This window comes from Hylobates moloch, unplaced genomic scaffold (assembly GCF_009828535.3).
Source record: "Hylobates moloch isolate HMO894 unplaced genomic scaffold, HMol_V3 SCAFFOLD_1, whole genome shotgun sequence".
Lineage (NCBI taxonomy): Eukaryota > Metazoa > Chordata > Mammalia > Primates > Hylobatidae > Hylobates > Hylobates moloch.
The window spans coordinates 62,793,366-62,817,563 of NW_026652276.1; the positions used below are offsets into that span (position 1 = coordinate 62,793,366).

Sequence of the window (24,198 nt, forward strand, 5' to 3'; positions counted from 1 at the left end):
GTAAGAACTTTCTCTAAAAATGTTGACAGTAGTTGACATTTTGGTAGAACCAGGCTTAGCTAGTCTGTTGTTAATAACCATAAGGACAGAATTGCTTTTCTTGATACTTGAGTATCTGTGTACTCTTCAGAACTATGTTATCTTTTGGGGGTGTTTTAAAGTATTTAAGTAATTGTTCTACGCATGAAAATTGAACTACTCAGCATTCTTGTACATGTATAATAAATGAGAGGATATGTTCAATTCAGTAATTTAAGAAAAATAATCCTAGTGAGAATTCTTTTTTTTTTTTGAGAATTCTTATTTGAAATTGTATTTTAGAAATATAAATGGAGATTTAATCAAATGTATTCCTTGTGGCTTTTTAAAAAATAAGTTGTTCAAGAATACCATTGTTGCTAATAATTTTTGGTAAGGAAAAAGTATTGAAGTGAAAAACTGAATATTTGGAATGTTCAGCAAACAGAATAACAATTAATAATGTCTTTTTCAGAAACTTTAATATTTTTTTCATTTACACTTTCTGAATGTTATTTTTTGTTATATTTCAGTTTATTATAGTTTTTCAAAAAAATGTTTCTTCCCTCAAACCAGGTTTTGCTATCATTCCCATTGACAGCAAGTAATCCATTTTTATCATAATTGAAAGCAATCTTAATGTTTGGGGAGAATTCTGTTCAGTCCTGGGGAAGTTATTTCCTTTGTCTTCCCTTTGAACAGTAACTTTTTATGGTGGGTTGGATAGATAAAGCTCACTGCAAAAGCTTAGGTTTTAGAGTCCCCAAGTAGGTTGTAACAGACCATATTCCCATATGAAAATTGACATTCCCTTATAATGTACTTAATATAAGGTCGTAGAGACTTTTGAGAATCCATTGGGGCCTGCTCTCAATAACAAAAAAGACACAGAGAAGTAAAGTATATGAGGATTAGAGTTGCCAAAAACCTTCCATGAGCAGTTTAGACATACGGCCTTCAATTAGGACTAACATACTTCCATTTAATTTTTTTTAATCTTGTTAATAATTAACATAATGCAACAACCCCATCTGGACCATGAAACAATAAAACGTAATTCCAAAGCAGTTTTCATAGTATATTCTTTTCTGTAAAAAAATACTGTCCAAAGATCTTACAGTATACTTTTCTTCAGCGTTCTTCCCAATTAGTAAGTATTAGCACTTTCCTAGGGTAGAATTTGCTGTGAGTTCCTGCTGTGGTAAAGATGACCGGGAGTTAATCACAGTGTCATGCTTTCATTCTCAGTTTTTTAGTGAGGTGTACTTACTACCAAAGGAAAGCCTTCTATGAAAATAGTAGAGCCCATGTTATGACTGAATTGTGTATTTTAGCCATCCAGCTAACTGAGGCTATTAAATTACAGTGGTCAGTGCTATACTTATGAGTTATAAAAATGGCATTTAAGTTATTTAAATGAACAGGGTTTTTTTTTTTTCCAAATAGACTTTATATTTGCCTGCGTGAACATCCAGAGGAAGAGGGTGTAGAGAGCTCTTAACTGCACCACTGCTAAGAGAGCAACGTGTTTTCTGGAAGACAGTGTAAAGGGGTAGAAGAGCAGGGAAAGAGAATCTGCCAGTCTTGAGATTTGTCTCAGTGTTTAGAGGATTCGTAGCTATTTATTCTTCATAAATGGAGCATGTGCAGGTTTCAGTGGTGTAACTTTTGAAAAGATATTATTTCTGCCCAATTTGTAATCACGAGATACCTAATTATATTGCTGTTAACAACACCTCATTTTCACACTATGGACTATATAGGGCATGCTCTGGGCCTGTTTTTCACTAAGGAAAAAGAAAATGAGCTGCTACTTGAAGTCACTGGGGCAGAAGGAACCCTGGGGTCTGAGTGATCTTATAGAATGGCCCTGGAGGGAAACTCAAGATTCAACTTACAGCTCTGACACTTGATAAATCACAGAAAGGTTCTGCCTGAGCCTCAGTTTATCTATTAATGAAGACAGTCCACACATTCCATCATATCCAATTTATGGGGAAAAAAGAGAGAATCTAATGTTAGCTAGGCAGAGCAAAGTATAAGCCAAGCAGAGAGAGAAAGTTCAGTGGCTTTACTCTCTACCCTGAAGCCTCACCAAGTACTGAGGTCACCATTTGGACTGAACAGTTTTGAGGTGCTTTTAAATTAGCCCTGTTTAGAAAAGATTAAATTAAAATTTCATCAGCAAAGAGCAGCTTTCTAGATATGAACATTAAGCAAAGTCATTTAAGAAAAGCAGTATTAGCCAGGCCAACCCCTGCCTCCCACTGGGTTCTGTAATACTGCTTGGGAGTCATATACCCAAAGCCCTTTCATTGCTGTCTGTATTTCCTTGGTCAATAAGGTATATATTCTATTCAAAGTAAGACATGTTCTAATACAAATATTCCCATTTTTCCTTAATCTAAGAACTACTGGAAAGCTGAAAAAACAGTTTTGAAACCACACTATACAGATAATATAGAAAGAACAGAGGGAACATTTGTAATCATATGAAATGAATAGGAAATATACAATTAAAAGAAGTTTAAAAATAACAAAATAATTTTCTATTATTACAAAGAAACTTTCTAGGAGTTTGAATTGTGTGTGTTTGTGTGTGTGTGTGTGTGTGTGTGTGTGTGTAAATGAACCATGAACACCATCTGGGACTAAGATACTTTATCTTCGTAACAGGTAGTGGATAATTAGAAAATCCCAAACATCCCATTAAACCTTAACTTTCTAGGACTGTTGGTACTGTAGTTATTATAAATAAATGTAGGTCAGTGTATTAGTTCATTCTCATACTGCTATAAAGATACTACCTGAGACTGGATAATTATAAAGGAAAGAGTTCTAATTGACTCCGTTCCACATGGTGGGGGAAGCCTCAGGAAACTTACAATCATGGTGGAAGGCAAGGGGGATGTAAGGGACATCTTACATGGCAGCAGGAGAGAGAGCGCAAAGGAAACTGCCACTTTTAAGCAATCAGATCTCCTGAGAACTCCCTATCATGAGAACAGCATGGGGGGAACCACCCCCATGATCCAATCACCTCCCACAAGGTCCCTCCCCTGACACATAGGGATTACAATTCAAGATGAGATTTGGGTGAGGATGCAGAGCCAAACCATATCCGTCAGGTAAAAACATTTATCTCAAGGGGAAGCTGAAATAACCAAATGATATTTATGTAGCATTAAACACGTAAAATTCTCAGGAGCGCAGAAAAAGAATCTAAAATGGAGAAATGAAGAAATAAAGCCACAAATTAGTGAATAGTAGTATATTCTGGATGGTAAAATAATGGTAACAACAGTCACAGGTAAAATAGGCAAAATGGCACAGGTAGAAGTACCAGTTGCCAGGCATTGGGCTTAAACCCCATGTATGTGTTGTCCTGTTTAATCACATGAAACAAATTCTAACATAACCCGTCTCTTACAAATGAGAGATCAGAGACACAAAGAGGTTCACCCCCTTGCCTAAGCTGTCTGAAGTTGAGGAACATTAGTTCAAGTCCCAGTGGTCTGACTCCAGGCTATGTGCTCTCTCTTGTTCAATGCTGATAACCCTATAAGATGAGCACAACCCACTGACGTAAATAATGGTTTCCCCATTACAGGGGATGGCAGCAGAAGATCAGAGAAGTTAGGTGACTTCTCCAGAGTCACATATAGACCCTACACAATAGCAGAGATGTTAACCCAGGCCTTTTTAAACGTGTACTTTCTGCTATGCTGTGCTAAATTTTTTCCCATTGTCATTTTTATCACTTTGGTGACAGTTTAATGAATACAGAATTGGATATCTGACTATGATTAGATCTGCCTCACAAAAGAAAAATTAGCAGATCAACAGTAGGTTTCAGACTAGTAATAAGCATTCACATCACAATAACATCCTCTTTTCAAATTAGCCCGGTACATAGCTTTCCATAAGGCGTGCACAGTGGGACTTTTCACAAACCTACTTGTATCCAGTGACTAAACTAATGGTGTCTCATTGACATTTTTCCTTTTGATCATAGAGCTAGTGAGGTAAAGTGAGGCTTGGTTAATTATTTTGAAACTCTGGGACCCTCTAAGATAGTCACATATTAGGCTCAGCATCAATGGGTATATACAAATAGGAAATAGGCATGTAATCTAGGCTTTTACTGGGGTAAGAGAGAGCTACCATTTCTTTCCCCTTCTCTGCACGACAGGGAAGAGCGGATTAAAGAAATCTTCACACTACTTCTCAACTAGCCCACTTTAAAAATAAATTCATCCCTCCCTTTTCCAAGACTTCTTTTATTCTCCTCTTTGGTGTTCTTCTTTCCGATGGAATATGTGTGTCTGGGCATCCCTACCTGGTTTGGACTTGATGGGATAATGGACAGGAAGCTGGATCATTCAGTCTCTGGCTCTCTGCTGATACAAGCAGAAACTGAGCCAGTTAGACCGGAGTTAAGCCTCCTATTCATTTCATGTATGCCATTGAGCAGCTAGAGAGTAATGATGATTTTTATTCCCTCCTGGCATTAAGTCTGAGAGGCAAACTCACAAGTAACAAGAAAATTCAAAATTAAAGCTGACATACCTTCCTTAATTCTTCCCAAGGTGCTTGGGTGTGGTTATTATTTAATGCTTCTTTGTCACTGAAAAGATGTGGGGTACCAGTTAACTCATGAAACTGTTTCAGATAATAGAAATTGGCCTGAAAACTAAGACCAAAATGTGAAAAATACCACAGAGGCAGGAGGTTTCGCGTGAGGTCGAAGCAGGTTTCTGAAATCCTAACATGTAGACTGTTGCAGAGCTCTCTCTACAGTGCTGGGCAGCATTTTGCAAGAGTTCTTGTTTTTTGTGACATTTCCCTTCTGTGTATAGCCGCTAAAGCTCAGCCCTATTGCATCATCACATCTTCCTTTTTAGACTCACCACCATTGATGGTGGGTCAGAAACATCATCCACGTACACAAAGCGCAGTGCATTGTAACATCTGAAGATGGAAAAGAAAAGAATCTTCAGTCACTAGGCAGGCTGACCTCAGGGCTGTCAAGCAAATTATGGCAGTCCGGGATGTCTGCTCAGAGGATCACTGTGGTGTGGGCATATGATAAATGAGTGGTTTTCATGGCCTCGGGCTCCTTCCCAGGAGAGAGAGTCTAAGTTGGAAAATGATTTTAGCAATCATGATGGGTAAGTGTGACAGAACTCAAATACCACCCCCTTTCTCCCTGCTTGCATGGGGAATGGCAGGACTGAGTCTTAACTTCTAGCATGTTCAATAAAAGATGAGAAAAATAATCTTCCCTATTCATTCCCCCTCTTTGAGATAAAAGTTTGCCCAGGCAGAGTAGCGTTTTTTTAATATCAGAAGTTTTGCTCATTAAGAGAGAAGGGGGAGGCCGAGGCGGGCGGATCACGAGGTCAGGAGATTGAGACCATGCTCGCTAACATGGTGAAACCCCATCTCTACTAAAAATACAAAAAATTAGCCTGGCGTGGTGGCGGGCGCCTGTAGTCCCAGCTACTCGGGAGGCTGAGGCAGGAGAATGGCGTGAACCCGAGAGGCGGAGCTTGCAGTGAGCCGAGATGGTGCCACTGCACTCCAGCCTGGGCGACAGAGTGAGACTCTGTCTTGGGGGGGGGAGAAAAAAAAAAGAGAGAAGGGCCTGCCAAATGCTTGCCTTTCCGATGGAGGTTAGAAACTGTCATTGACAAAATGGCCCTCAGTTTTTCACCTCACCTCAGTACGTCAGGTCTTTGTATTCAAGTGCCATCAACTCCTAAAAGAATATGAAAGACCATTTTATCTTTTGAGAGACCCTAATCATGGGGTAAGTTTGTTTTATTTCACAGATTAAAGAATAGGACTTATTATTAGGAGAAAATAGAAGTTAAATATTCATAGTACCCTTGATCTTCTTATGAACAGAAGACTTGAAACAAGCCTGGGCTTGGAGGGAATTTTTTAAACCTTTTCTTTTTTCCTGTGCTTCTGGGAGTGATGTTTAAGTTCTGCCATCTGTAGGACATGTGCATTTTAAACCTCTTTTACTTAGAGCTTCAGCTTTTTGGGAAAGTTTTTATTTTTGTTTATGGTACCTAAACAACAGAAATTAGCCTCCATCTCAGATAGTCTCTGCATTATTAAAATGCAGCTTGTTGTGCAGTGCTTTAATGGGCTCTTTAAGGCCTTTACATATTAATGTTATATACCAAGAACTATTAAAACATTCCAAATAAAACAGATTCATCAGTTAAGTGCTCTGTTTTACTGTGGTCATGAATGAAAAGTACAAACTAGTTATCATCATGGTCACTTAAAAAATTGTAATCTATTCCAAAGACAGTTTTCTCATAAAAAGCCACTTAATCACATAATTCTGGAGAAATCCTAGAGAGTTTATTACTCTCTCATTTTTATTCATATGTTTTAGAAGCCAAACAAATTAAAACAATTTAACCTATTATAGGTTATTTTATGAAATATTTAGAGTAACTTCTTAATCTGAGACAAGTATTTCTTCTGCCAACAAGAATGTGGTAACATATTAGTTTGTCTTCAGCTGGTATGTATTTAAAGATTTTGAAGGCCTTTGAAAATACCTAAGTGCTAATTGGTAAGGTCAACCAGGTGGAAGGGAGTGGGGAGTAGGGAGGCAGGTGAATATAAAGTAAAATTATACATAATTTTTTTTGTTGTTTTTTTGAGACGGAGTCTCACTCTGTTACCCAGGCTGGAGTGCAATGGCATGATCTCGGCTCACTGCAATCTCCACCTCCCAGGTTCAAGCAGTTCTTCTGCCTCAGCCTCCTGACTAGCTGGGAGTACAGGCACATGCCACCACCCCCGGCTAATTTTTTTGTATTTTTAGTAGAGACAAGGTTTCACCATGTTGATCAGGCTGGTCTCGAACTCCTGACCTTGTGATCTGCCCGCCTAGGCCTCCCAAAGTGCTAGGATTACAGGCATGAGCCGCCATGCCCAGCCAATAATACATCATTTTAAAATGATCTAGCTCACTGTTTCTTTCAACCAAAAAAGAGTAATAGCTCCTCATTAAATATTTACTTAAATATTTCATATTAAAACCTTCTTGAACCAAGTTGGCAACCTACAGAGCTGGGCCCTGGGTGCCCTCCTTTTAAGTCAATGGGGCGGCAGCCGAATATAGCACAAGAGCTGTAAGTCAGGCAACAGCTACAACTTCTATTCTTCACTTAGCCACTCATTAGATGAGTGACCTTAGGCGAGTCATTTAGCTTCTTTCGGGCCTTGTTTCCTTATTGGTAATAATAGAGGCTTAGACTAAATTCCTTTAAACAGATACTACAGGGCTGCTGATACGCCATGTTTTGGTGAGACATAAAAAATGTAAAAAGCAGCCCCTGTCTTCAAGGAAGTGACAGTTTAATAGAAAAGACATCTATGAAAACAAATGCATGCAAAAAAGTGGTTTCGAGACTGTTACATATATTTGTACTATGTACATTGGGGGCACCAAAAGAAAAGTTGTCAATCCTATCTGGGTTTAGGTGAGAGAGATGAAATTCACAAAGACTTAACAGATGAAATGCTTGAACTGAGTTTGAATCCCACTATCCAGATGAACATGGGGATGGAAACTATAAGAGCACAGGTCTATAGAAGTGAGTCAGCATAAAGCCCCAGGACCTAACAGTGGTCCTTTATGGCTGGAATATAAGTATAAGATAAAATCTGCAAAGGATCATTGGAACAAATGGAAAAGTCTTTCTGTGACATAAGGATTCCAGAATTTGTGAGACGCTATGACAGGGTTCTAAGTAGAATTATGAACTGTTCATATATGTATTCCAGAGAGATCATTCTTGCTAAGTATGGCAAAGGCTTGGCAAAGGTGAGCAAGGAAACCATTCAGGAGGCTATTGCAGAGGTACATGGAGGAGATGATAAAGGTCACAGTAGTAGCCATCGAGTAGAAGGAACAGAACTATAAGATGTGAGGAAAGTGATTCCTATCAAATCACTGATTAAATGAGGGTTGAGGAAAGAGGAGGAAAGTCTGTAACATCCTTTCAGTTTTCATCTCCTGTGAGTCAATTATTCCAAGGCTGTTAGATTACATACCGAAACCTCTCAATTCAAGGAAGGATTTTCATAAACACACTTAATGGAAATATATTTTTGGATCTTGACAGATATAATGGCATATTGTTTTGAATTCATTTCTTTTCAACTATTGGAGTCATTCTCTTTTTAAAGGGAGCCCTATAATCGTAGTGCAGAATGAGTCAGGTATTAAAGTCAATTTATCATTTAGAAGACATACCGTAGGCAAGTAAATAGGTACTATAAAGACACCCTGAATCATGTGGTGCTCTGTTAAAAGGCAAAAACAATCCATTGGTGCTTACATTCAGAAATTCCATGAGGTAGGTCAATATAAATACCCAGGAGACTCTGAGAGCCAGAAACAAGAGCAGCCTATAAACAGTATCCACACAACCTGAAATCATGCTAATGTTTTCCTTTTTTACTCTGGGCACATTTGTTACTTATCCTACCATAAGCGCTGTCTTTACATCATTCCATTACTTTCTGCCAAATGTCTTGAAGGTATCTCTCTTTTATCCCATCCCATTGATTCCAGCCCACTGTAAGCTGGCTGCCACCCAGAACATACCAATGAGGTACTTCTGGCAAAGGTCACCAATGTCTTCCTAATTTCCAAATCCAGTGGATGTGTGTCACTCCTCATCTTACTTGACCTTTATGCTATGTTATGAAACTCTCCTCATTTGCTCTCTGTGTGTGACATCAGGACTGCCCTGATTTTCCTTCACCTCTGTCTCCCTTGTCACTGTCAGGTCCATGGCCTCCTCTTTCAAACACTACACTCTCCCTGGGTCATTTCATTTATACATATGGCATCTATAGATAGGTGGTGTTCATTCTTCTGGCCTGAGTCATGCCCCTATGTTTCAGAAATGGAAATCTAACTGTCTTTTGGACATCTACACCTGGTTGTCCCTCAGGCAACTCAAATTTAACATATCCAGAACTGAACCCCTTCTTTCTTCTCCTCTGCATTCCTTGGTAGGCAGGCATATGTAGGTTTTCCTACTTCCCTCATGCATACTTCCGCACTCCATGCCTTCTAAGCCACCTTTAGTCCTCCAGGTATGTTGTACTCATTATAAACTGAGTCTTTGCACATGCTCAGAGGCCTTCCTGATACACATATGGAACATATATTTTCTTCATCTGGCTGAATTTTATGGAACTTTCAGGCCTTTGTGAAGGTGTTGCCTCCTTCAGAAAACTTTCCTGCCCCTAGACTCATGTTGTTCAATACCCGTCTTTCTTTTGTCATTTTATAGCATTTTATACTGCATTGCAGCAGTTCTCAATGGCTTAGTGGGTGAGAGGATAGGTGGTAGGAGGATGATTTTGCACCCCCCTCACCCCACCAGGAACTTTTGACAATGTCTGGAGATATTTTTTGTTATAACAAGGGGTTAGGATGCTAGTGGCATCTAGTAGGTAGAGGTCAGGGATGCTACCTACATCCCTATAATATTGTACAGTGCATAGCACCCCACAACACTGAATTATTCAGTTCAAAATGTCATTAATGCCAAGGTTGAAAAACTCTACTCTAATGTAATTACCTACTTCTTTTTCTGTTCCTCCCACTAGACTATAAGCTTTTGGAGAACAGGGACTATGTCTTCTTCAACAATGTGTACACAACAAGTAGCAGGTTGTTTGGCATATGGCAGATGCTCGGTAAATATGAATGTATAAACTGAGTGGGTATGTTGATCTATGGTTTGAATGGTTTTTCATTCTGGCCCAGAGAGAAAACGTATAATTTATTTGTGGACTGGGGGCAGTAAGAGCTGAGGTTTCACTCCTGAAATGGCCCTGATGCCAGTGGAACTGTTTGAGATGCTGATCATGGGGATAGCAGGAAGACTGAAACTATGGATGTGTGTCTCTATTTTGTTGTCTATTTAAGTATATATAATTGTATTTATTTAGATATTTACCTGTATTACTTGTTGAGTGAGGTATAGCAATGTACATGTTTGTATCCACTGCTAGTAACCACTAATAGGTCTGAGTACCTATTATATGCAAGATATTTTAGCATGGTGTTATGGGAGAACAAAGTTTGGTTTAAATTCTGGCTTAGTTTCAAAACTCAGCCATATAACCCTAAGCAAGAATCTTAGCCTCACTAATCTTCAGTATTCTCAACTAATAAGCATAGAGTTGTTTTGATGATTACATAAATGAAAATATATAAAGTACTTAATATACAGCAAGTCCTCAATAAATGTTACTTCCTTCTACCTCTTCTCCAAACTCTCTATATTAGTTAGAAATTGCATTTGACACAGAAACAGAGCCCTGATAATAATGGCTTAAATTGATAGTTTATTTTTCTCCCACATAAAAGAAGTCTGGAGGTCTGAAATACAGGATTGGTTTGATGACTCCTCAGAGTCATTAAGAAATCCCAGCCCTTTTTAGCCTCAACATTTTACTATGCCTAAAGTGTGACCGTGGTACTCAAAATGCCTATCACGTCTATGTGGCAAGCAGCAGACTATAGGACAGGGTGAAGAAGGTCATGCCTCCTGTCTTTGAAAGAACCTTCCAGGTGGATCACCTGAGGTCGGGAGTTCAAGACCAGCCTGACCAACATGGTGAAACCCCATCTCTACTAAAAATGCAAAATTAGCCAGGTGAGATGGCTCATGCCTGTAATCCCAGATAATCAGCAGGCTGAGGCAGGAGAATCACTTGAACCCAGGAGGCGGAGGTTGCTGTGAACTGAGACTGCATGATTGCACTCCAGTCTGGGCAATAAGAGCGAAACTCCATCTCAAAAACAACAACAACAACAACAAAATATTGGTTTCTTAATGACAAAACTACTATGATAACATAAGATGTTGACATTAGCGGAAATGAGGTAAGGAGTATATAAGAACCCTCTGTTTACTATCTTTGTAATTTTTCTATAAATTTAAAATTATTCCAAATTGTAAAGTTTATTTTTAAAATGCAAATTACTGGCACACATTGAAAACTTGTTAATTTTTGTAGGGCATTATCTATAGTGGATGCATTTGAGTATAATCTCCATGTGTGTAGGGACTTTGTCTAATTTGTTCCTTGATGTCTCCTCAAGAACTAAAGGAGCACCTAAGGATAATACCAGGGAAGAGAGCGCACACTCAAAAAACCTCCTCCGATGTGTTTCTGCCAAATGTGCATGTCCAGTGTATTATTCTGTAAATTGTTATAGCATCCTGACTAGCAGCTCTCCATTTCATAGTCCAGGAGAATCAGCATACTTTTTCTCCGTAATTTTCCTAATGGAACATTTTATGAAATATAAGTCCTGGAGGAGCTGGTAACCAACTGCTAGACACTTTATTAGAAAAATAAGGGTTTGTAGCACTAATGCTAATCTAAGGAAATTAAAGTCTTTATAATCCTGTGAGATTAACAGATCAGAGGTTGAAAACTGCACAGTTCTAATTTTCTATAAATTAGTCATTTTCTCTCTATTAGTGTAAAAAAGATCTAATGGGAAAGGTACTTGATTTAAAAACCAGCGTCACCACTTACTACCGAAGTGGTTATGAGGAAGTTTTAAAATCTCTCTAAGCCTAAATTTGCTAGCAAAATTGGAATAGTGAGACTTTACAAGGCATATGTACAGTCCTCTATTAATGAAAAGACAGGGTAGTTTACTATAACAAGAGCACAATAATAAAGTGGTTTTCATAAGATGGAGGCTTGTTTCTGTCTCACCTAACAATTCAGAAATGGTATTACAGCTTATTGGGAGCCCAGTCTACTCTATGTTGTTGCTTAGGCACTTCTGGTGTGCAATTATTTTTTACAGGCTTAACTCACTACCACTTACACATTCCAGATTACAGGAAGGAAAAAAGGAGGAAACACACCTTTCTAAGGGCATGACCTGGAAGTTATCACTTCTACTCATATCCCATTGACTAGAACCCAGTCATGTGGTCCCAGCTAGCTGCAAGGAATTCTGGGAAATGCTTTCTTAATCTGGGAAGCAATTTGCTGAGCTCATACTTCTGGTATTTTGGAGATTGGAAAGACAACTAGCAGTGCCTACCATAAGTACCTAGAGTAGTGCCTTACATGGAATAAATGCTCAGCAAATGACATTCTCATTAAATCATCTGGAAGATAATTAGGGTGAAAGGAATAGGTAAGGAGAAACGTTTTACCAACTATGACTTTTAAATCACTCGGAATTAAGGATAGACCTTCCTAGGAAACTATGTTTGCATTTGAAAATTTGCTCATCTTCCTGTAAATTAAAACACAGCTTTACAAAAAATAAGATCTTCTATTCAGCCTGAGGAAAATAAGCTGCAGAAGTAATTTTTATAACTGTACTTGTTTTTATATGTAACAACTAGTTTCCCTTCTAGTTCAGGAAACTCTACTAGATTTAGAAGGAACCGTGCTTGGTAAAAAAGGAAAGATACAAAGTAAACTGTTACTTATTTTTAATGTAGAAATTCTTTCGTTGCACAGTTGTAAATTCTGTAATCATAATTTTGCTCCTGTCTACTCTTTGCATGGATTCAGTTTCAAGCTTTTGCCATAATTTGTATTTACATACATGGGACTGCACCTTTAAGGATCTATTTTCATTTTTCTTGGTTTGGTTTAATTGTTTCCTAAGGATATTTACAGTAACCTGCTGAACTTGGACAGTTTCATTCCAGGGAAAGTAGTTTATACTGAACCCCATTCATGCTAACCTTGCCTAGGACATTCTTAAATTCCATGGGCCACAACCCCAGGTTATCAGCCCCTCATGTGATTCGTCAGACCACACTGCTCCCTAGCTGGCAGCTCGACAGAGTTCAGTTGGCCCTGCTCTTTGCAACATGATGGGTGAACATGATACCAGCTATATTAGTTTGCTTGGGCAGCTATAACAAAATGCCATAGACTTGCTTAACAAATTTTTCATAGTTCTGAAAACTGAGAAGTCCAAGAACAAGTCTTCAGCCAATTCAGTTTCTGGTGAGGGCTCTTTTCCTGGCTTGCAGATGCCCCCTTCTCACTGTGTGCTCCGATGTTAAGAAGAGAATGCTCTGATACCTCTTTTTCTACTTATAAGGGAACTAGCCCTGTTAAATTAGGGCCCACCTTTATTACCTCATTTGACCTTTATCACCTTCTCACCTGGCCTCCTGGCCTGTCTACAAATACAGTCACGTTGGTGGTTAGGACTTTAAAATATGAATTATGGGGGTAAGGGGGACATAAATACTGAGTCCATAACACTGGTCTTTCTTTCATTTATTATGATACCCACAAAGAGTGAGTGTTTTTTCTAGTATTTTCCCTATGCCATTCTGGGCAACCTGCCTAAAATTTCCTGTGGTGGAAGATTACGTTAGTGGCTTCCTAAATTCTCTTTTTCTAATGAGATCTCTGGTTTAATGTCAGTGTTTGGACCCACAGAATACCTTGGGAGTTATAAAATGTTAAGAAATTAAAATGTGATAAAATGATATTTGTAGAGCACTCTACACTTTTCTTGCTTACATTATTTATTTAATCCTCATGGTAATTTGGTGAAAATGATTGGGATGGTGCATTGGCTCTATTTTATATATTAGAAAATTGAAGTTTGGAATGTTCAATATTTCTCTAAGGTCTTAGGACTAATAGTTGATTAACACTGAGATTCCATTCCAGGCCTTCAAATTTCTAAACCACATTAGACGAAATATGAGCTGAATTTGGCTCTGGAGCCACTAAAATTTGGTTTCAATCCAAGTTCTGTCACGTATTAACCGTAAGTGAGCAAGTTACTTAACTCACTAAAATTTCTTAATCTTCTCTGTGACATGCAAATAATACAGTCCACCTTATAGTGTTCTAATGAAAATCAAATTATATAATGCATAGAAATAACAAAGCATCTGCTACATAGAAAATTGTTCAAAATTGTTGGTTATCATTTTTAAGCACATATCAAATCCTATTCATTAAATTTAACTCTGAATTTATGTTTTATTGGACTTTACGATAAAGTATTATTTAAATTATATGAGCTATTGGTAGATCTCCAAACACTTTACAAGTTTATAAGTGTTATAAAATTTATAATATGGATTTTATTGAGATAAGAGCACCTTAATGATCAACATTTGTCTCTGTGTACATTTATTTATATATTTATTCATGTATGTATTCATGCCTGGTCAAGCAGCAGATTAAAGCAATTAACAATTAGCAGATATTTTAAATAGCTATCAGTTATACTTTAAGCAAGCCAGTGGGATTTTTTTAGTTATCTAACTTTGGTATGAGGTCATTTAGTTATCTAGTTTTAGATTAAGGTCATTTTGTTCTCATTAATAAAAGAAGCTGAGTTTGGTATTCTTCGTTTTCATCTCACACCAGTAATCTAGTAACACTCAGTATATGCTAATAATTATGATCAAAGAAATATTAAGGAAGCAAAGATTTAGCTGCTTGAAATTTGGTATACTGAAAAGCCTAATTAATAAAATTTTCAGTTTTTCTCCACATTAGCCAGGATTTAATCTCCATCAAAATACATATTTTTCTATTAGTCTAATTCTACAAACCCAACGTAAGAGGTCATTGTCACATAGGCTTATGTCAACCATAATGACTGAAAGGTGCTCTCCTAATGTTCCCAGATTTGTCAGGTAATTTACTGTGTATGTCAGGATAAAGTAACAACACATATTTTAATTTGTTTTGCACATCATTCCTGATTCTCATATGGAAATAATTAGGGAATTTTATGCACTTCTAGATTTAATATGAGTGTGTGTTTATGGATATATAAGTAAGAGACTGTTCAGATTTCATAGAGGGGGTCAAATAAGCTTTTCTCAGGTAGAAGAAACTATACCAAACCAAGAGTTAACACACTTGATGCAAAGTTTATTAGCAATGTAAATGTCATTACCTCTGATTCGTGATCAGCTGAACAAACAGTGAAGGGCCACTGTGACTTTCAAGCTTTAGAAACAGAATCTAACGACCTTAAAAGGCAAAAGAACTGTTTCCCACTAGGTATGGATGGAGGTGATTCAATTCTGAGCATCATCATGATTGGCAATTAATAATGCAAATGACTTGTGTTGATCCAAAGTGGTTCTCAGTATCTGGGCAGGGCAGCTATGAATGTGTATATGAGTAAGGTAGATTATAACCAAATTATTTTCATTCTATGCCTCATAGTCTCAGAGTGACTGTATACATATAGGCGCCACACCCATCCTCTAACCATCTTGATTTGGGAGGGCAAGATGAATGTGCCTACTACATTAGTTTGCTTTTGTGTATAATTGTTATAGTTTTAAGATATGGCTTAACTTGTAGTGTGTACTCAGAAAGGAGAGTTACTCATTACCTTGTACATAACTCATTTATTGCCCTTGTAACATATTTGTTTTCTTTTCCCAACTACCTCTTAAGAGCAGGGACCCCATCTTAGAATGAACACAGGCACTGGTTTGTAGTAGATACTTAAGAAATATTTGAATGAATTTATAAATGAATTAGAGCTTCTGAATAGAAGTCTATAGTACTTAAATGTGCAACATACATAAATATAAACATTATCCAAAGAATCTATCAATGTCTATATGGATGCACAAACACACATATACATCCCACTTTCAGAGTACTGTCACTAGTTGAGGAAAGTGATTAATGTCTAAGGTGTTTAGCCAACAATAATAGCATATGATTATGTAATTAAGTAATAAGTAATTGCGAAGGAAGGAAAAACTATTTAGATACTTACTGATTGCTTAATAAAAAAATGGATATATGTTAGCTTAAAAACATTATGAGAGTTAAATATATCAGCCTATGAAAAATTACGGAAAAGCAAACACATTGACATTTATTCATAGCCACCAGTATTTTTTTTTTTTTTTTAGTAAAGACAGCACAAACCACTAAACAATTAGTTTATTCATTGTTTTCCTTACTGTGGCCATAACTAGTATTCATATTAGTAATTTATTAGGAATACTGACACATAATTATCCAAACTTTTGTAAAAAGCAATTATAGTTTTTTTCTGATAAGAAAAAGAAATTTTGCAATTTGTAAGGTTTTAATAAGCCCTTAAATTAACTTTATTTTTCCCCAAGAATAATAATTATAAAGGAGCATAGGTCCAGTTATCACATTTTCTACCAGAAATACACTGGGCATGCATGGGCAATGTTTCTCTTTAAAGTAGATGCTGACACTATATAATTAGAGAATTACAATAATGGGTCTTACAGAAGAAAAGGAACTATATTCATGTATACTTTTTGGCATATGCTATTAGAGAAACTTTATGTTTCAGTGTGAGATGTATATATCTGATACATAATCAACTTTATATCAAGTATTCTGTAATGAGTTCTAATGAACTAGAAGTAGCTTTAAATGGAAAAAATACTATTCTACCATCTCAGAAAATAGTTTTTGCTTATTCCCCCTTAATTTTGACCTTAAAAAAAATAAGATCCCTTTAGTCCACCTGGGCCTGGGTGGCCTGCTTATTTTCTCATAGAGGGTTCTAAAGCTTCATGGAAAGTAGTCCAATGTTACAGGGCTCTTCTCCATGCCACAAATATTCATTTGCAGATAATGACATTTTCTACTGCCTCAATATATTTTCATATCCAGTTTTCTCCTGGATTCCTTATATCTCATCTGAGGAATGCTTAAAGCCATCTGTTGTGAGATTTTCCTCAAACTTTCTCTAGCAAAAGGACCGGTTTTTATCATAACATACTTAATTAACACCTTGATCAAGAAGGCAAACAGAGCAGCAGAGATTCCTGGAACAAGATGATCAATTGGACTTACCCTGTGTTTGTTGAACTGCCTGAATTTTATAAGCCCATGTGGATATGGCTTAGAGCTGAGATCCAAACATCTCCTGCTTCCTGGTCTCTTCCCTGAATTGCATCTCTGTATTATCAGTATCTCTTGCCACCAGTTTTCTCTGAAGTCATTATAGACTATATAGAATTTATGAATCATGTTCAAATTTGTTGGTCATTAAATATTTGTCCAGAACTGGGTATATGATTGTGCACTTATAGAAAGATGCTGACAATATAATTCAGTAATTATGGTGATGTGGAATGTAGGTATTACAGGAACAAAGTGAAAGAATACCTCATCCAACCTTAGTGAGTCGAAAAGTTACTTCCTCTCTTAAAGATGCATAGAAATAGTCAGATTTATGACCATGTAGGCCATGTTAGTGTAAATGACATGATGAAGGTGAAGCTCCATGGGCATGGGTACCCCAACTGTCTTGTTTAGGCCACATTCCCAACATCACGCATAGATGTGGCTCATAGGCCCTAACCCTCAAGACATATGTGTCAAATGGATAAATGGAAAAAAGGATTTTAAGCAGAAGAGTGATGTGGTTCACTTTTGGTTTTTAGATACATTGTTCTGGCAGCGGCATGGGAGATGGATCCAAAGAGATTAAAACTGGAGTGAAGGAGTCCAGTAATGATGTGAAGAGATGAGGGTCTGAACTAGGGCAGAAGTCAGTCGCAGGGATGGATTTGAGACGTACTGGAGGGTTACACGTGTAAGACCTGGTAACTGTGTGCCTGTGGGAAGAAAAGGAGAGGTAGGGGGCAAGTGTTGTGGCAGAGTTGCCATCGTCTAACTTAAAGAATACAAGGAGAGGAGTTATCTAAGGGAAGAAACAAGTTAAAGTTTTTATGCAACATATGATCATTTAAATGTGTTCCAACTTTTACTTTTAAAATGAACCCATGAGGAAATTCTAATAGATTTTTAATGAAAATCTTGTAGCACTTTAAAATTTTTAACTATCCCATGGGCATTATACCAGCACTGGGTCAAGAATATAAACTAAAAACATGGGTACCTCCCTTTAAAAAAAAACAAAAGTCTTTTAAGAATACCAAAACACTTGGGCATAACTACCACTTATTCTTCATGCAGAAATTTTGGTAGAGAGAGAAGTATATTAATTCTTTCCTCCCTTTTGCTTTCTTTTTTTTCTTGATATTCTTCCCCTGGGTCTGGCATTCTGCAGTAAAGTAGGCAGAATCAGCTACCACATGGAGCCTCACTCCCAGACAAGTGGCCTTTGAAAGCTTCTCCTGTAGGAAGAAAAGCTTTCCAAGGAAAGGAGCAATGCTTGCAGGCCAATGAGAATTCCAGAGAAATAGCATTTCAACTTCTGCTTCTCAATCTGGTTTTAACATTTGGTGAGGGGCAAAACGAACCCAACCGAAGCGCTATCATTCATTTGAACTTAAAGTTCAAATAATGTTACATTTAATTTGTAATCAGATCATTGTAACTATAGTTGAAATATATAATTCTGGTATAGTGAAGATTTGTACGAAATCTTGTTTTTATTTGTTTTCTCACTTTTTGGCACTGACTCTCTTCTTCTTCTACGTATATGTTTTATTATCACAGGATGAGTAATTTTATTGTCACATCGCAGAGCAAATTCTCCCAGCCCGAGTAAATTTGGCTTTCAGCATGGTTATGGGACATCCAGTTGGCAATACCCAGCAGGTATCTGCATATACAGAGCTGAGGCCTGGGGCAGAGGCCTGAGCTCTGAGTAGCAGTCATTGGCAGAGAGATAATACCCTGAGAGGCAGGGAGACCATCCAGAGAGGGTAGAGGGCCACCAGCAGAAGACCGATGTTGGTAGCTGAGCAGCATCAACATACACAGAAACGAAAGAAGGGCAGTTCTAAAAAGAGAAAGCAATTTGATTAGAAAGACTGGAGGAGGGCCTGGAGAGAGAAATATCCTAGAAGGCAGGGCTTTAAGAAGTTCAAGAAGGAAGGAGTGAGAGAGCAAGGGAAGCAAGGAGCTTCTCTCCTTAGGTAAAGCCCTGACCCCCTAACATCCCTCCTTCTTTCCCTAACTCTTCAGAATCCTAAGAGAAGGCAGTAGTTAGTTGTTGTTGTGTCCATACTTATAAATGTTCACAATCTATGCTACGTGAAGAATATAATCTCTTCAACGTACAAGTATGACTTCAGATTAACTTCCTTAGTATTGCTTCCATCTAGTTTGTTTATAGGCTTTGTTGCTTTTAATGGTCTTTTCCTGTAAGTAGCTACAGTTGATTTGACTGTAATGCAAGTGCTTCAATATTCATTATTTTAGTAGTTACCCAGCAGATTTTATCATTGTTTACTCAGAGATATTTTTTAGCCCACGCTGCTCCTTATTCAGGATAAAGCAGATAAATATCTTGCTCAGAGCCAAACAGGGATACTTTAGATTCTGCTTCCATAGACTTTCTACTTCGTTATTTGCACTGACTCCTAAAAATATTGAGAAGGATAAACAGTAAAGTTCATTTAATTGTACTGAGTTCATTTATTGTCCTGAGCAAGAACAGTACTCCCTATCTGATTAGTATCACTTCTGATCTGTATTTTATCCACAGAAAGGTACAGTTTTGTTTTTCCCTAAACAGATTGTGGTTTACCTATATTTTCCCTATTGTAAAATGCAGTTTATGTGCAGGATTCAAACCCCTTAATTCAGGCCTGAGTCATACTTCTGTCATCACCCTCAAATTGTTAATTTTTATTTGCCCGTTCCTCATGAGTAAAGATTTTGTTATGGATCTTAAACAGCATTATAGTAAAGGAGTGATTTTAAAAGTCATTCCTTTTGGTTCACAAGGATACCCTTCTGTGGAAAGAGAAAATAAAATAGATATTATAATAATAATTCTATACTTTTTATCAAGTTATGTCAGAGCTCATAATTAACCTTATTTTTATGGCATTTTGGCGAGTTTGTTTTTATTCTAGTTCTTGTATTCACAGAGACTGAAATGTAAAAAAAATTAAGACTTTATCCAAAGCCACATAGGCATTAGATCTGAGTAACTTTGGCATTGCTGACACACAACTTGTCTTTTTCCCCTGAGCTTACTTAAAATATTTATGAAGGCTTGAAAGCTTTCTCATCCGTTTTTTATTTTTCCCTTACAGAGTATTGATTTCTATTTTTTTAACTTCAAAAATTCACATAGCACAATTGTTAAAAAGTTCAAAAGTAACTTTCTTAAATTTAGCTTTTAATCTAAATTTTTATTTTTAAAAGACCTAACTTTACAGCACATGACATAACTAATAAATAAAACAAACAAATATACATCAATATTGAGCAAAATGATAAATTTTACTTTTGAAAAGTTTGTTTTCAATAAAAACTGAACCTATCCTTTAGTTTTTTGGGTTTTTTTTTTTTTGGTTTTTCTTTTTTCCTGGTAGCTGCTGGCCTCACAAAGTATTGTTAGCATGTCAGTTTGGTGTTTTGGCAAAATAAAAATTAAAAATTATACTATTCCTTTCATCCAAGTCTAAGTGCTATTGCTTAAAATTTTTCTTCCAGAATTTTTCATGTGAAATTCTTGGAGATTGAGTAAAGATAATAATTCAGATCTATTAATAAAGATTAATTGCTGCTAGAGACATACTGTGAAATGCATATACAACGTCTGAAACGATATGTTACAGAAGATATGAATTCGCCATTCCTAAGTCATTTTCTTCAACTTTAAAGTATCAACATTTATTGGGTTAACATCAAATACTTGAGAGCAGATTCTTGAAATATTGACTGAATCTGAATTCTTGCTATAAGATTTGAAATATCTGAAAATCAAATATAATTGGGGAAATTCTGCTACTTTATTATTTATTAAACAGTCCTGATAACTTTAATGATAGCCACATATTTTAAACAAATGACTATCTTTGACAGAGGAATTATAAACGAGAGCCTCATTCAAGAATTCCCTTTATTCATGGCTCTTGTTTGTCTGCCCTTCTTTTTGGTGGTACAGTATAAACAGGGCTTAGTGGGAAGGGGAGGCCCGTACAGTCTAGCACACAGGCCTTGGACAACCTCAGTCTTGGTGGTAGTATGGGCAGATAGGAACCAAAATCCCTGAGGTGGAGGGGTTTTCAGGTCAAAGCTTAGAAATGACATTACCCTCCAAACTGACCTCTCCTTCTGTGTTCGTTCTCCGTGATAGGCCTTTCCATCTACCCAAGCTGGAAGCCTTGCTGAATAGTCCATTGGATATTAGCCCTGTCTCCAATCAGTTGTCATGTCCTATTGAGTCTACCTCTTTTGTCTGTATTCTTTTCTCACTACAGCCTAACCCTCAGTTCATACTCAAATTGTCTCTCACATAGGTTACTATGATGCCTTCTACTTGAACTCCTTAGCGCTATCAGCCTCTCTTTTCCCACCCAGCCTTCGCCATGAGCTCCTCTTGCACATATAGATAATTGATTCTCCAACCACTGATGTTCATAACATGAAAGCTTCATCATGGCATGCCCTTATTTAAAATCTGTCTTTGACTCTTCACTGCCTTTAGGACAATTCTAAACATATTAACCTGACTTACAGGACCTGCATTGGTGTGATCCCAGCATACCTCTCCAGGAACATTTCTTACCCCAGAGAAAACTTTAGTCAATACTGAAAATCTTTCATTTCAGGACACTGTGCTTATTCTGGATTCAGGTCTGGCTTTATGTGTAGTTTTCTCGAAACATACCTGGATCAGTTCTTCCTCTTCTTCTATCATATTCCCTTTTGTCTAGGTAAATTCTACTCTTCAAGTTTTCAGCTTAGACCTTACTTTTTCAAGAAAGTCTTACTGGACACCTATGAAAGAATTATGTGCCCTCAGCCTATCAGTATTTTTCCTATTGCCACACTATCACTCTGTATCTTAAATATCCGTGTGTTCAAATAAACCCTTCACAAGGCAGTTAGCTCCATGAAGGCAGGGACTGAAGTTTTCTGGTCCATCATTACATACTTAACACCTAGTACACTGTGTGGCTTTTAGCCATCATTGAAAATCAGTTGGATTTTGAATACATGGATTTTTTTATTCATGAATTTCTGAGAAGGCCAGGTATTATTTTAGAATTCCTAGACACCTCAAAGTTCTCTGCCAGAACATGGAAGCACAAAGTGGCTCCTGGCCCACCTCCTGTCCTGTTCAACAAGAAGATAGACACCCTAGTCCTCACTGCCAACCTCCAACTACATTTCCTGAAAATAGCCACCCTGAGGCCACTCCCAGGCCCACACAGGTGTTGTCCACCTCACAGGAAGGGAACTGGAAAAGAGACCTACAGAGGACTTGGAAGTAGTCCGAGGGCCATTAGGGCATCGACTTACAGAATCCCAGGAGCCCAGGATGTGGTCTAGAAGGAGGGGTGGGGAAGGCATAGACAATGTGGGCCAATCCCTTTGGCCTATGAACTGGGTAGGAGTATGGCCAGAGGAGGGTTGTGTCTAAGAGCCCTACTACAAGCAGGAGATGATCTGGATTTGTTCTAGAGATTGTACTCCTAGTCTATATTTGTGAAAGTGTAGCATTAGCAAGAACTGTCTAATGTTGTATTTGTGAAACCCCATCTGAAAATATGAATAGAACTTAAAGGTTGTAACTGAATCTTTCCTAACTAACCTTTTAATTGTTTGTATTTCAAGACCACGTGACTCTCTGTTCTGTTGTGTTCTGGGAAGCAGTTTCAAGTACTTATTAAGAGTACAATGTGGAAAGCCAAAACAGGGATATGAGTTGTGAGCTGGATTTTGTTCTAAGTTGTCCCTTTGCTGGCTATGCAGCCCTGGGCAGAGTGCCTCATCTGCTGAATAGAGGTAATCTTCCTTCAGGCTTGTAGTGAAAGTACATGAGGTTAGAGTCTTTAAAAGACTTAGCTTAAGTAAATGCTCAATAGATCACAGTGCTGTCATCATCATCAGAATCACTGTCATTATTTTTACAGCTGTTATTCCTCATTGTCCATAACTATTGTAATGACCTTGGGCAAGTCACATAACCTCTCAGAACCTCAATTTCTTCCTCCATAAAATGAGATATTTGGAGCAGAGGATAACGAAGACTTTGTCCAGTTAAGAGCAAGGACTTTCTGGAGTTCTTTCTCTTTCAGTGTACACTGAACTTGAACTTGACCCCACAAGCTGTGTTTAAATTGTTAATGGAAGTTAGCTACTATGTGTGTAATATCACTATATATTCTACTTTAATCAAAGGTAGCATGCAAAAGCTGAAAAAACCTGGATTAAATATGCAGTTTATGAAACAAGTATTTGCTTTATAGAAAGATTCATTGTAGAGTCCCTTTTACTCGCAGGCTCTTCTAGTACATTAAAAATAAAATTTGATTTAAAAAAAGATATTCGGTTTGCCTGCAACTTTTCAGAAACATACGCACACATTTTTAATCCCCTTGAATCACAGAATCCCTTGTGAATTGATTAACTCTGATTCCTCTCTCTGAGAAATGAGCATGGTTGCAAATATTTGCATACAATTCCTGGAGAGGGGATGGTCCACGGATCCTAATTTAAGAAGCCCTGGCATAAAGCCAAAATAAAGAGAAAACAATAAAAATGGAATATGTTGAGAATATTATAGGCATTTCTAAATGCCAGCCTCCAAACAACTGGCTCTCTTCAGAATCAGAGAAACAAAGAGAGAACTAACATTTATTGAATGCACACTGTGCCAGACACTGTGTTAAGCATTGTATAAGTGTCCTTCCCCTTCCAAATCTAAAAAAGACAGGTGTTATTTCTGACGAGAAAATTGAGGCTCAGAGAATAAGCATTTCTCCAAAGTCTTTTCACTATTAAATGGCGAAAGCAAAATTTGAACTGGGGTCTGGCTCTAAGGCTATGATAAAAGGCCCTAAGTTCCTTCACATTGATTCCCAAGCCCCCAAATTTGTATTAAAGAATAGATCACAGAAATGTATAGATTTTTCTGCCTTAGTGAACTCACAAAGGAACTAGCTTCATGTTGAGAGCCCATCCTTTCCCCCTCCCATGTTCTGTGCCATCAGAGCTGGGAGGACTTGCAGGAGTGGTATGTTGGTGTTGGGATGGGGCAGGGCAGCAGAGAGCCGAGAGATGATGGACTCTCTTGGCTGGACATGATTCAAAAGTTCTGATCCCCTACGTGCCCCAGTAAAGTTTTCCGGCTGACATCTGTGTTAAAGAGTTGTCACCTGAGGAGCAGAGAAGTGTCCAGTCAGACTCAGAATACCTCAT

At 37.6% G+C, this 24,198-nt stretch overlaps 1 protein-coding gene across 9 annotated transcripts in view; it reads left to right on the plus strand.

Moving 5' to 3' along the window:
- ZNF385B (zinc finger protein 385B) overlaps positions 1-24,198 on the plus strand; it is a 427,950-nt gene that overhangs the window by 276,781 nt on the left and 126,971 nt on the right. The window contains exons 1-2 of one of the 9 annotated variants that reach the window (XM_058440611.1): positions 7,510-8,411; positions 9,679-9,768. The exons of 6 other annotated variants lie outside the window; for them this stretch is intronic. In XM_058440611.1, the coding sequence (XP_058296594.1) occupies positions 9,762-9,768 (7 nt within the window). In that variant the 5' untranslated portion in view covers positions 7,510-8,411; positions 9,679-9,761. Of the gene's footprint in view, positions 1-7,509; positions 8,412-9,678; positions 9,769-22,684; positions 22,783-24,198 lie in introns of those variants that run through there. 2 more of the 9 variants (XM_058440618.1, XM_058440607.1) reach the window with 2 other exon arrangements.